Raw genomic sequence first — 14,077 nt, 5'->3', positions numbered from 1 at the left:
TGTGGGTGTCCGTAACAAGTAACCATATTATATGTTAAGTGACTAAAATGCAGTGACAGGAAGTAGAAGAGAGAAGGGGAGGGAAGAGAGGTAGCAAAAAAGGCTAGAATACGTAGGCACCTACTACCTGGTGGAAATTAGAAAAATAGGCACGTTCAGTCTAATGCCTATACAGACCCCCTCTTATCTCATGTTGACTACCACAAAAATAGTTGTTCCCCTAAACCTGCCAGGTTTAAAAATACAGTTTAAAGGCCAGCATATGGTTTCGTTCATTAATTCAACAGATATTGAGCACCTATTTGTGTTTATCAGGTACTGTTCTATACAGAATATACTGCAATAAAAAATACAGACAAAAATCTTTGCCACATGGAACTTACTTTCTAGACCTGGACATCCAGCTAATAAATAAGTTAGATGGTGATAAGTGCTATGGATAAAAATAAAACAAAGTAAGGGAGGGGATGGTGGTTGAATAGATGTCATGCTAAGAAGGAACAGGAAGATTAGGGAGAATCAGGGCTTCAGAGAGAATAGAAGCAACCAATAGCAGAGCTTCCTAATGACCTGGATTTCCTTCCTCATCACATCTCAATAAGGAAAACTGAGCCTGTGGGTACTTTCAGACAAGAAAAAGGTGCTATCTTCCAAGCCATGGCTCCTCTAATGGAGGACATCTCCCTATAACATCCCTTTCCTACTCAATTCAGCCAATTAATCAGCATCATTACTCTTGCCTAATATCCAGCTTGTACCCTATTATGTAAGCAATCCAGTATGTAGAGGGCCCTGGAGAGAGAACTTTACAGCTGAGCTTCATCTGAGAAACATTGTTTCCCTATCTTTCTTGACATTATCTGCGTGTTCAGAGAGCCAGTTTCCCACTGTGTACTCTGAGATTACTTCCATTCTATTAGGTCATCCATGGCGAAGCTGTATAAAGGGCTGGCTTCCCAATGTGCCAATGCTGGGCAAGACGCTTCCCCCACTGCAGGCCCTGAGGCTGTCCGTGACAGTGGGATCCATTCAGAGGAGATGCTGCAACCCTACTCTTCTGCTCCAAGTTCTGGCTCTGCTATCACGTAAGCACCTGTTGCTGTGGAGAGGTTAATGACAATGCCTCGGGGTCCCAGGTGGTCTGTGTGGGGTAGCTGGCCAGCCTGGATTAGGAGTATGACCAACAGAACTCCTCCCTCCCTCTTGCCCCATCAAGCCTCTATGTGACAGGCAAGCAGTTGAACCAATGTTTGTGTCCTAGAGCAGTGGTTGGCAAACTCATTAGTCAACAGAGCCAAATATCAACAGTACAACGATTGAAATTTCTTTTGAGAGCCAAATTTTTAAACTTAAACTTCTAACGCCACTTCTTCAAAATAGACTCGCCCAGGCCGTGGTATTTTGTGGAAGAGCCACACTCAAGGGGCCAAACAGCCGCATGTAGCTCGCGAACCGCAGTTTGCCGACCACTGTCCTAGAGGAAGGCACTAAGAATGCTAAGGGGCAGGCCTAGAGGCTTGAGGTTACTCCCAACAACTTGACTGCGGGTAACCATCCTCTACCAGGGGCCCTCAAACTTTTTAAACAGGGGGCCAGTTCACTGTCCCTCAGACCTTTGTAGGGCCGGACTATAGTTTAAAAAAAAAACTATGAACAAATTCCTATGCACACTGCGGGCCCGGGACGAGTCGGCTGCTAAGCAGGACAGGCAGCGGCACCCAGTGGGCCAGATAAATGTCCTCGGCGGGCCGCATGTGGCCCGCGGGCCGTAGTTTGAGGACGCCTGCTCTATACCTACAGTATAGGTCTCTGGATTTGAACAATGATAGTACGAAAAGAGTGCCACAAGAAGACAGGAAGGCATTTTACAACCCCTCAGAAGAATGGGAACCCACTTAAGGTCTCCAAAACACAGAGTGGAGGGAAAGGGAATTCCAGTCAGGGGTCAATGAAAAAGTCTGGGCTCTGAGGAGAAGAAACAGGTCTGAGCCCTATTTGGTTCAGTGGATAGAGCATCGGCCTGCGGACTGAAGGGTCCCAGGTTTGATTCCAGTCAAGGACACATTCCTGGGTTGCCGGCTCCATCCCCAGGAAGCGGCCTGAAGCGGCCTGTAGGAGGCAACCAATCAATGATTCTCTCTCATCATTGATGTTTCTCTCTCCCTCTCTCCCTTCCTCTCTAAAATCAATAAAAATTTTTATCTATATCTATATCTATATAAAAATAGGTGTGAGGTGATCCAGAAAGAATATTGTTCAGCCTTTCCCAATTCTCCTTGAAGCTTTCTCAGAAAGTGACTACATAAGCCCTTCCTCACTTATGATAGCTTCTCTGAAAGCTGTTCTGAGCAGTGGATGGATTTGACAGTCTTTCAAGGTCACTACATGCAACCGTCTAACACACTAAGCTGAATTCTCATTCTGCAAACTTCTTGATGATCTTTAAAGTAACGATTAGACTACTTATATATCTGGAAGTCATTTTACTTCTGAAAGATACAGATAAAGTCAACTTGGCTGCTTTTGGAACCGGGACATCTGGAAGGATAAGGAAAACCAAAACTCAAAATTCCAAATCCTCACTTTACCAAATATAGACAATTCTATAGATAATTTCTGCTTTGGGTTTTATTCTTTTTAAATATATATATATGTTTACTGACTTCAGAGAGGAAGGGAGAGAAGGGAGAGACAGAAACATCAATGATGAGAGAGAATCATTGATCTTCTGCCTCCTGCATGTTCCCCACCGGGGATAGAGCCCGCAACCCGCGCTGGTGCCCTTGACCAGAATCGAATTCAGGACCCCTCAGTATGCAGGCCGAAGCTGAGCAAAACCAGCTGGGGCAAGAGAGGAGAGAAGAGAGTTACCTTGGGGCCCTGACACGTGGTGGGGAGGTTCAGAGCTTCGAAGTGGGCAGTGATGACCATCCCTGGCCCACCCGCCATCTCTACGCAGTGCCTCCGTGCTCAGGCGGATACTTCAGGCATCCACTTTACCGCAGGGCATTTTCACTCTCCTACTTGAAGGGGCCAGGGCTCATGGGAGCTTGGTAGGCAACACATATAGGTGCTTGGGAGGGGCAGAGAGGAGAACGGGCAGTTTTGCGCCTCAGCGGCGGCAGGCTTCGTGTTGCTCCTGGCCTGCGCTGCTCGGAGAGAGGCCTCCGCTAACAAACCGTATGCACACCTCTTTTGTGCTGTTTCCCCTTTAAAGGCATCTGATGCCCCCCATGAAGAAAAGCCAACAGCAGCAAAGCCTGATGGACAGCATGCAGCCCGGGAAGCCCAGTGACTGGGAGATGGAGGGCAGGAAGCACGAGAGGCCCGAGAGCCTCCTGGCGCCGGCGCAGTTCTGTCCCGCCGAGCAGGATGTGAAGGCGCTCTCCGGGCCCCTGCAGTCCATCCCGGAGATGGACTTCGAGCCTTCGCCCGCCGAGCCCTCGCTGGGTAACGTGGAGCGCTCCCTGCGCGCCCCGGCCGAGCTGCTGCCCGACGCCCGCGGCTTCGTGCCCTCGGCCTACGAGGAGTTCGAATATGGCGGCGAGATCTTCGCGCTGCCCGCGCCCTACGACGAGGAGCCCTTCCAGGCGCCGGCCCTTTTCGAGAACTGCTCGCCCGCCTCCTCCGAGTCCAGCCTGGACATCTGCTTCCTGCGGCCCGTCAGCTTCGCCATGGAGGCCGAGCGGCCGGAACACGCGCTGCAGCCGCTGCCCAAGAGCGCCACGTCGCCAGCGAGCAGCAGCGGCGCCTACAAGCTGGAGGCGGCGGCGCAGGCGCACGGCAAGACCAAGCCGCTGAGCCGCTCGCTCAAGGAGTTCCCGCGCACGCCGCCCGCCGAGGGCGTGGCCCCGCGCCTCTACAGCACGCGCAGCAGCAGCGGCGGCCGGGCGCCGCTCAAGGCCGAGCGCGCTGCACAGGCGCACGGCTCGGCCGCCGCCGCCGCCGCCGCCGCCCGCGGCGCCCCCAGGACCTACTTCCCCCAGCAGAGGTCCCAAAGCGAAAAGCAGACCTATTTGGAAGTAAGGAGGGTAAAGTAAAACCAAACCCAAACCCGGGCCTACATGTCCAGGGAGCAGCCTTGCCTCGCCTGCAGCGTTGAGGGGGCCTTGCCAGGTGGGGAGCAGCCGGCTGGGGGAGTCCCAATGGCCTATTAAGGCAGATGCTGGGGTACAGGCTTGTCCTGACCTCAGTTGCCCTCAAAGGAGAGTGTTAGCGTCTGTCCTGCACTTGGCACCGAGACACAACTGGCATGCCATACATGTATATGTATGACGGCAAAGAGATCTAAAAGACATAGAGTCTTCTTACACCTGCTTACACCATCACTCCCACACCCACTGAAAAAGTTAGGGGTCTCCTCTGCCTTCCTGCACAAGCTGTAGCACCTCAGGGTGCTTCACTTTCAAAGCATTGCAGGCAAGTCCCCGCCTGTTTGTTTCTTCCTTTGTCGGTTAGGCACACACGCCTCCTTGTTTAAATGTTCAAAATATCCAACACCGCCACCTCACTCTACTTCCTGACCCGTGCCAGCTTGTGTGTAGCTCGGGAAGACACGAGTTGCCCTGCCTCACTGTGGACTCCCTGCAAAGTTCATGGCAAAGACAAGTTGATTTCCTGTTGCTTTCCTTTTGACTGGAAACAGGTGTCACGTGACTTTGCAGGCTCCAATAGAACGGAGACATCACAAAATAGTCAAGGAAGCATTGATTCACCAGCTGGCCTCCATGTCAATGTTTAGTATTTTGATATCTGACCTTGGTCTGAAGGTTTTGGGACATTTAAAGAGGTCAGACCCTAGTCTTTAGTGTTCTGTCTCTTAAGAAAGAAAGACAGTATGCTTTTTTGCAAAGAACACCTGACTAGGTGTCAGGAGATCTGTGTTCTAGTCCTGACTCCGCTGCCAAGTAGCTGTGTGCTTCTGGTCAGGTCGCTTGGCTTCTCTGTGCCTCCAGTTTTCACATCCGTAAAAATAAGACAATATATACCGTTCCTACCTCACAGTGCTGTTGTAAGGATCAGGCCAAATAAGATAAACTTTGTCAATATGCTTTTCAAAGTATGGAATGCTATACAAGTGCAAGATATTATCAAGATCATGATTCCAAAGGAAGATTTTCCTTCAACTATTAATAGACTTAGTTTCTAAATAGGCCCTAAAAGCCCACTTCTCAAAATGTGGTTCTTGGGCCAGGAATGAATGCATTACCTACCTGGGAGCTTGTTATAAATGCAGAATGTGGGCCCCATCCCAGACCTACTGAATCAATCTGCATTTTAGCAAGATTCCTAGATGATTCATATAAACATTAAGTGCAGTTGGGCAGGAGCATACCTTACACCACTGCTTTTCAAAATCTAAGTGTGCATAGCTCCAGAGATTCTGGTTCAGAAAATCTGGGTGGCGCTTAGGGATCTATATTTTAAATAAAGGCCCCAGTTGATCCTGTAGCCCCAGGACCACACTTTGAGAAACACCACACTAACCCATCAAGATGTTGGTCTCCATGGTTTAGTTTTGAATCTTAGTAGAATATCAGAGGATCTCTGGATCTGCTACTACAATCCCAAGTTAAGGTCTCAAATTCAAACCCATATGTTTCTTGAAAAAAAAAAAAAAAAAATTCATCCCCGATCTTTGCTTCTCTATCAGCAAGCAGTTAATCCATCTAATTCATGAAATTTTCAGAGTGGTTTTGTTTTGACTTCTTGGGTTCAAAAAAAAAAAATTAAGCATCTATTTTTGTTTGCTTTAAATTGCAGTTACCTTTAAGTAAATATTTTGTTCAGATGGAACAAATATATATGCATATCTATTTTATTTAGCACATCTCACAGTTAAAAAGAAACAAGAGAGTTCACAAAAGATAGAGCCTTATTTTTACTTTACATTCCAAATTCCATGAACTAAGAATTTTAAAAACTGTATTCAAGGCATATGTCCAGGTTGGAAATATTAATATTTACTTTCAAACAGATGTGACCTCTTAAAAACTCCCTCTTTTATGTCTAAAATAAAGAGTTAGGAAAATTAGTTTAAAACTAGTATTACAATCAAGCAGCTTTCTTGTTTTGTAGAAAGAGAAATCTACCCAGAGCTGTGAGGGTCCTACATCTGGTTTCCCAGCAAGGTAGTATTTGTGCCAGAAGAAGTTAATCTCTATACTCTTTAAACATTTGCCAATTTCCTTTATTTCCTGGTGTTTAATTATTATTATATCATATAGGATTACGATATAGACTCTAGACTCTTTGCCTTGATACATAAAAAATACTTCTACACTCAGCAGAAAATATCCTCTTTTCAACTACTAATTTCTTAATTAGCCTAGGTTTGCTGTAGTTGGAACAGGGTATCCACCATTAGTCTTCGGGGGTGGAAGAGGAAAGTGACCGAGCTAAAAAAAAAATGTCCCACAGTCAGGATAGATGTTAACTATGGAACAGAGTGAAAAAAAAAAATCCCTCTTTTGTGTTTTCAGGAGATGCATTTAGAAGACACCACCAGATTCTGTCCAAAGGAAGAAAGAGAAAGTGAACAAACATCTTTCAGCGATCAAAACCCCAGACAAGACCAGAAAGGGGGCTTTCGCAGCTCCTTCCGCAAGCTCTTTAAAAAGAAGTGAGTAGCCCTTAGACAAGACAGCATTGTAACTCATTTCCCTTTGGGCTGAGTCTTGAGGTTTTAAAAGTAATAAGTATGGAGTAGCCTGGTTTCACACAACTGCTTCAAGCTCAGTGCCTGCTCCCAGTAGCCACAATTCATGCAGGTGAAGATGTTTCTCGTTGTAATCTCCTAGAGTAAAAGCAAACTCAGCTCTGTCCTCTGCCTCTTCTATCTTTTAGCCCTACTTCCTTGTTCCCAAAGTCATGTGTCCTGAGCGGAGTGAGCAGAGGAGGTCCCCTGGGAAATGAGCTGGTGACAATGAAATCCTTTTAGACTGGGAGGAGTGGGATCCACTATGGGAGTTGGGTGCAATGGAAAGTTTCCTAAGGCATCTCAGCACTTCTGCCTGGAGGGCCCTATAGTACTGTTTATTGGGACTTACAGTGTCTTCCCTATCTGAAATGACTGAATAGATTTGCCTTGGGCCTTAGTTAAAAAAATCACTGTAATGGAGTTTCCACACTCCATAGGCGGCAAAAACAAGCCATTTCCCTTCTCTGGTCCTTCTTTTAGGCCAGCACTTACCATCACTGTCTTACATACTGGGAGACAGTGGTCTATCCCAGCATGAAACGTAAGGAACATACTATGTCTAGTCCAGCCATTGCACACCTGAGAAACTGTAGTCTCTATTTCCACTGGTCCTCAGGCCTCCTTCACTCTTCCTGAGAGAGATTTTCCCTGCTGCTTAGTTTTTCTTGGTGGAGGAGGTTCTTGCAGTTTTAAACAGTAAGTCTTCATATTTTAGTGGATGGAAAAGTTAACGGCATTATTGCTGCCTTTGGAGAGTTTCTAATAAATGAAGAAGCACAGGAAAATCACGTTCTTAAAGGTAGAGGTTCCTGGCTGATTTAAATAATGAATTATCTTGATGAAAGAATTGGGGGCAGGCCTGAGTGAGGACTTTTTTTTTTGACAGTTTGTCTAATTCTTCTTCCTTGGGGAGGATGGTATTGAGATCAGTGGGTCTGCTGGTCCTCACCTGTTGTTACTGGAAGAAGGGGAAATAGGCAGAGACAGAAACATGACTCAATCAGAAATAGCCCTACTCTGCAAAGTCCCCTTTCCGTTTCGCTAAGGCAGCCCCATGCACACATGCACGACTTTTGCTGGATCCCCTTGATTTAGGGTGAGGAGTTAAGAATTGTATTTCTCTTTAGGATCACAGACTTAGTGCCTACTTGTGTCAAGTGTGGCAAGAGTGGTGAAACCCGGAGGCAGACAACTCCCCTGCCTGACCTTGGGATTTAGGTTCCTAAATCCTTCTAAGGACTCCAAATTCCTAAGGGCACTGAACCTTTGTCCTTTTAACCACAGTATTCCCAAAATACACAGCCACTTTTTGCCCGCTGCCATTTATAATGACTGGGTACTGTCTGTTGGAAAGCAATGAGCCCTGGATCCACCACTGGTTTCTTTACAAATTGCCATGTTTTGGAGAGAGGGAAGAAAATGCTTTGCAGTTACCTGAGGCAGAATAGAGTTGTCCTGTCTGTGTCCAGGGGCAGAACTAGGAGCAACGTGTGAGAGGAAGAACTTCCTAAAAAAGCAACTGCCTAGAACTGGAGCTGGCAGCGTGGTGAGGGAGTGGGTTCTCTTTAGTAGAAGGTAGATGACCCTGGTCAGGGACGTTATGACAAGGATTCCCACCCCGGTGAGAGATTGTCCAGGATAGTCACCCGAGTCATGTCTAGTGCTGTAGTTTGACTACACTATCTGTAGTTTGACTTTGTTGTGGGTCAATCTGCATAATCACATCTTTTTAACATCTGACACAAGTAATTAATGTGGCCTTGGGACCCATAATTTTAAAGACTCACCGTGTGGAAGACCCGATTTTATCTTTCTATAGCCCCTTGACAGCCCTCAATACCATGCTGAGGACTTGCTGTGTGGACTCTTCAAATTCATGTTGGTTAATTGCTTCCAGTCATCTTGCAACTTTTTGGGATCCTTCTTAGAGAGCCAAATGGATTCCCTTACTCCTCTTATCTTTTCTCTTATATCAGTCCCTCCTGCATCCATCATATTGCTGCCACCGTACTTAGTATTTAAATTTTGAAGCGTTATATGAATGGCCACACAGACGGCTGCTTCCTCTGGCAGGCTTTCCTGGCTTTTTGCCTCTGGTGTAGGACTGTGAGCACCACCAGTTGATGCTTGCTTATCGCCTTATGTCCAGGGTACCACAATGAGCACTTTGGGGGTTTGGCCTGGGATCAAGAAACAGCTTGAGTGACTTTTCCTGAGTATTTCCCTCCAAAAACCATGGGAAGTTTGCTTCATTATGCTAAGGCAGTGGTCGGCAAACTCATTAGTCAACAGAGCGGCAAACCGCGGCTCACTGTACTCAGGTAAAGAGGAATGACAAGGAAGCCCCAGTGTAGCATGGAAAGGCCAGGTGCTCTTAGCTGAGAACACACCCTTCTTCTCATCAATTAGGCATTCTTTCTTGTATGCATGTGCTTTGTGAGACACTTGTATAGGAATCATGAAAGACACAGTCACGGGTGCTATGTAGAAGCTTTATTTAGAAGCTGTTACGGAGGACTCTGAAGTTAGGCCTGTGGACAGGCAGATGGAGGAACTAGAAAGAGACTCAGGTCATTCTCCTCCCATGTTGTTGGGAGATCATTTTGGCAGCAAGCCCTGTGACTAGGAAGTGGTTTACCCTGGGGACTGGAACCATGCCAGAGCCTGGCCTCAGAGGTCCAGAATGGACCAGTGCCAGAAAAGCCGCCTGTGTCACATCTGGGGCTCACTGCCTGCCTACCCTATAGCCCTCTGGAGGCTCATTCCTGTCTACACTGACACACTTTTTGTATCCATAGGGGCTTGTTTGGCTGGTGGCCCCACACACCCAGAATGCTGCTTCGGGATGAAGCTAGGCATGGAGCCAGATGCAACAGAAAACCTGGGAAAGGGTTCTCTTCCCTCTGAGGCTGGGAGGGCCGGATGCTCATACCCACAAGGATTCAAAAGGGAGAGTCAAGTTGACATCTTTAAAAAAAATCCTGAAAAATACCCAAGGCACTTGGGGAAAAGAATGATCCTCTGTTTCTATCTCAGGCACATCTGTCCTGGGTAGATAGACACCAGGTCATATGTCTCTGAAAGCTGGCCAGAATTAATCAGAAGAAAGACCACATATCTTAACGTTTGAAAAGGTTAAGTGACTTCAAAGTTTTAAGTGAGGAATCTTAGAAGCCAGGAGCAGACCTAGTGTGATAGGCTGATGCTGGACTGAATTTTTATCCCCCTCCTTTGAGAGGATGGGAGGCAAACTATCCCATTCTAGAAGGATCTATATGGAGGTTGTCAAAGACTTGAGTGTAGACTATCCTGAAGTCTCAGGCAAATGTTACTTCATATTTGTATATCAATCTTGCACTCAGGTTAATAAGTATTCTTGGTTTGGGGTGTGACATAGGGAAAGAGGATTATGTAAGACAGTTTAAGGAATGCAAATGCTTTTCCTTTTTATCCTCAAATCTGGGAGCAGTGGAAGATAAACAATACGACTTCCAAATAATTAATTCTACTTCTTCTCCCATTCTATTCTTCTTTAGCACTTTATAACTTACATACCTCAGAATAGCTCTTTCCCAGTCATTACCCTCCCTCCACCAATCACATCAAAATATTTCTAGTCTCTGAATCACACACAGAGAGAGTAGTTCTGCAGGGCCAATATAATTGAGTATCAGTGAATCCTCTTCTTTTGGTGTCTTATCAGCTGTTTATGCATACACCCAGCCTTGGCTGTGGGACAGACCAGGTAAACAGGACTACTAAAGAATCAATTGATAATTTTACCCTCACCTTCTTCTTTACCTCCTAAAGCCTATCTCAAGTCCTTTCCACATTCATACTTAGTTTGGGGTTCTTTCTCATTTCCCATTTTATTTCCCTATATAACTTTAACATTGAAGGAGATAGTTGAAGGGATGACATTGTAGATTACTCAAACCTTCTTGTGTTTCTCAATATGTCATTTGAAATCAATCCCTAAGTTAAGGATCTTTAGTGTACTAGGTTCTGTTTAGCACAAAAGAAGTAAAATAAATAGTTGTAGTCCATTAAGAGCTTACAGCCCAAATGTAAGGGTAACCTAGCTGCAAGGTTTAAAGATAGTAAGCACTCAGCAAACATGTAATAAGCAAAAGCTCATTTGTTAGTCACCTTGTTGATTACTAGGAATGGACTTGCCCCTTACTTCTCCAGGGATATGTCTCCTAAAGCTTTCAAAGTGGACAGTCTTTCCAATCAGAAAACCAGCCCTTCTTCGGTCAGAGGGTTCTGTGCACCAGATTCCACACCCCCTTCCCTTCCCCAGCTCCAAACTTTCAAGGTTTATTTGTAGCAAATTTAACTTGGATGGTTAGGTGTCAGAATGTACTGGCAGCGTTGAACCCTTACCTCGCAAGTGTTTGCCTGCCTGTGTCTTCAGTGCCTGCTCAAATCTGCCCTGCACTCAATGCCATGGCTCCAGGAGCTCAAAAGCCATTTCTCGTTTATAGAGAAAGGGAGTAAAAGCAAATACTCAGGCCCTTTCTCTTCAGTCTGCAGGTGATTTCCAAGTAATTTAGGTCAATATTACTTCAGAGCCTAACTCTTTGGAAGAGTCCAGCTGTCGAAGTGGCCACATACCATGTACGCAGTATAGAGGTCAGTTAAAATTGCCTTTAAAAGGATGAAAAATGAGCTTTTAGTCATGGCTACAGTGGATGCTAGATTTTTAAAAGGATTAGCAAGTTAGCCATTAGTTAATTAATAGTTAATGTCAAGAAGCACAGAGAAGTTCACATACCTGGAGACACACAGAGGTTGTTTATGAGAAGAGCAGTTAAAAAAGAAAAAACTAAGCTGAGTTCGTGGACTTTGAAAACTAGACAGGGCGATTTTGGCATTTGTTTCAGAAATGGGAACGCATCTGGTGAAGATTTCTGTGGTCCTTGGGGCTGGTGGTGACATCAAAGCTTTCCCATTTCCAGGTAAACACTAAATAGTTGCATGTTGGAACCATCAAATATGACATGTTGGGTTTTGGAGAGATCAGATGTAGCCAAGGGGAAATGTGAGGTAGAGATTGCAAGTTTTGACTAATGACTTTCTGATGAGAAGCTGCCATGTAGAGGAACAATTCAGAAAAACCACCAGCCAGATTCAAATCTTGCTTCCTACTTTCTGCCCCTAAAACTTATAGGCATTCCCTAGTCTTCTGGGTAACAGACGATATGGGGAAAAGAATGAAATGGTCAATATCTTCCTAACATTTTGGACACAACTGTACTTATCAGGGATGACTCGAATTGGAGGCAGGTGGGAGTTCTGAGAGGAGAGAGAAGGCCAGGAGTTCTGTTAGGGTAGGCTTGTGGAGGCTGTTCCAAGGGAGAATTGCAAGGGGGCTCCTGGAAAGGAAGAGGACTTTCACCCCACCCAGATACCATCTTATCTGATGACTGCCCAGATGCACTTGGGTTGAGAGATAGAATAGTTTTTCTTCTATGCATTGGGATGTAGTAGGAAAGTGCTCCTTACAGACCAGAGGTAGAAAGCATGCTGGGCAGCTGTGGTTTCATCTGTGATACCAACTATTCGGGTAAAAAGTAAAAATATCTAGTCAGTCATCAGGTTTCCAGACATTTGGATTTTATTCTTTGTGTGGATCTAACTTCCTTCCTTTAATAAAGTAAAAAGGATGTTTGAATTCTGCCCAGTAATTTCAGTAAATGATAGTCATAATTAACTTACCTAATAACAGCGAGGACTCCTAGTATACCAATGGCAGGGAAAGGACTTATTCTTCTCTGTGGGTAGTGGAAGCATGCCTGACTCTGCCTCCACACATGGAGAACTTGTTTAGTTGTGTAGGAGCTTTGGACAAGGAACTTCATGTCTAACATCACTCTCATACATCCTACATGAGGTCTTTAAGATACTGGTTTCTAGTCGCTGGGATAGTTTTACCTATTCTAGCTCAGAGTTTAAGCTAGCCAAAGGGCCCCAGCCTAGCTTATCAGAGGTATTTCCAGAAAGCCTCCTCCCTCCAGGGACTTCTGACATGAACAAACTGGAGAAGGTACAGAGCTGGAATGGATTACCCAACTGGCTTAACCAAGATAAAGGAAGAATGCACCCTGGACTGGGGACTCAATTGGACTGATCTGAGTTGTTGACTATTGATTGGGCTTGGTCTCCTTCGTGGTGGTTGAGATTACAGAATCTCCTCAATCTGATTACTGTACCAATTTCTGCATTCTACCAAATGTAGCATATGTGTGTGGTTGGTTTCAATAAATCTTTCATTCAAAAATGAAAACCAGTAAAAGCAAGAGTTTGTAATGTAATGCCCAAGTTCAGTAAAAGACCCTTGATAACCTTGGTTGAGAACAATGAATTCCATCCATTTTAATTTAAGGGCCTTACTTGTTTGTGGAGTAGTTACTTGGTTGAATCAAAAAGTAGGATTTCTTGAATTTTCTGAGCTTTGTTCCCCTTTTACAGTGTTATTACACAATATCTTACACTGACATACACAGTTGTTACAATTGTCCCCATAAAGCATTAGAAAGATATTCTCTTTATGTTCCCTGTAAATCTTAGTTACACATGTCCTTAGTCATGAAATTCAGGGGAAGTAAATATTATTCCAGGTCTAGGAGGTAACTGTTTTACAAATGCAAAACAATTTGGATAGATAAAATATTTGAGAACAATTAAAACCAAATCAACCTGTACTTTATCTGTGTGCTGAGATTTTAGGTCCAGTGGATCAGAATACAGGGAAAAAACTAATGAGAATCCCTCAATGGATCCTTCACCCACCAAACAAGATTTCTTCAGAAACCGACTTGCTCTTGCAAATGACCTTGACCAAGGAACAGCTGTGTAAAACATACTTAAAGTTGTATTGTCAAGTGGTAAGATGAGGATCAAAAGCTTGTATATATTTGTGTAGGAAAAAATATATATTGGTGTATAAATCCCTGAGGAAAACTAATATAAATACTTACATATGAAACTAAATCAACATACAAACAAGACATTGAAGAGATGAAGATTAGTCTATGGTTGAGAACTGGCTTTTTGAACCTCAACACTTGGGGAAAGGGAAATGAAGACTTTTCACAGTATTACAAAAACACACAATAAATGTGGAGGAAAATAAACGTTTGTAAGATCAAAACTTCCACCTTGAAGTCATTGTCCTAGTATGACATTAGCTTGTTCACATTTAACATGGATATGCATTTTATGCTTCCTAGACATTTGGCTTATAATTCATCCCAGTGTTCTTAGACTCCATGGCAGTACCTAACATTCCTAAGGCAAAGGAATCAATTAACAGAATTTATTTTACATGTTGCAATTTTTGGGTTGTGGAGATTTTATACCATGAAAGAAAAG

The 14,077-nt window shown here is 44.6% G+C and overlaps 1 protein-coding gene across 17 annotated transcripts in view; it reads left to right on the top strand.

The window, feature by feature from the left end:
* The window catches only part of ARHGEF33 (Rho guanine nucleotide exchange factor 33), a 67,683-nt gene extending 53,822 nt beyond the window's left edge, over positions 1 to 13,861 (top strand). For 3 of the 17 annotated variants that reach the window (XM_080683097.1, XM_080683107.1, XM_080683104.1), the window contains 4 exons: positions 921 to 1,085; positions 3,218 to 4,031; positions 6,483 to 6,622; positions 13,433 to 13,846. In XM_080683097.1, coding sequence (XP_080539223.1) covers positions 921 to 1,085; positions 3,218 to 4,031; positions 6,483 to 6,622; positions 13,433 to 13,562 — 1,249 coding nt within the window. In that variant the 3' untranslated portion in view covers positions 13,563 to 13,846. Of the gene's footprint in view, positions 1 to 920; positions 1,086 to 3,217; positions 4,032 to 6,482; positions 6,623 to 9,498; positions 9,722 to 11,586; positions 11,662 to 12,720; positions 12,979 to 13,432 lie in introns of those variants that run through there. The other 14 variants (XM_080683100.1, XM_080683109.1, XM_080683099.1 and 11 more) reach the window with 12 other exon arrangements.
* Positions 13,862 to 14,077: the final 216 nt, after the last annotated feature.

The sequence above is a fragment of the Plecotus auritus genome, assembly GCF_963455305.1.
Source record: "Plecotus auritus genome assembly, chromosome: 8".
Taxonomy (NCBI): Eukaryota; Metazoa; Chordata; class Mammalia; order Chiroptera; family Vespertilionidae; genus Plecotus; species Plecotus auritus.
The sequence above is the reverse complement of the archived record's forward strand: the minus strand, read 5'-3'. Positions and strand labels throughout refer to the sequence as shown.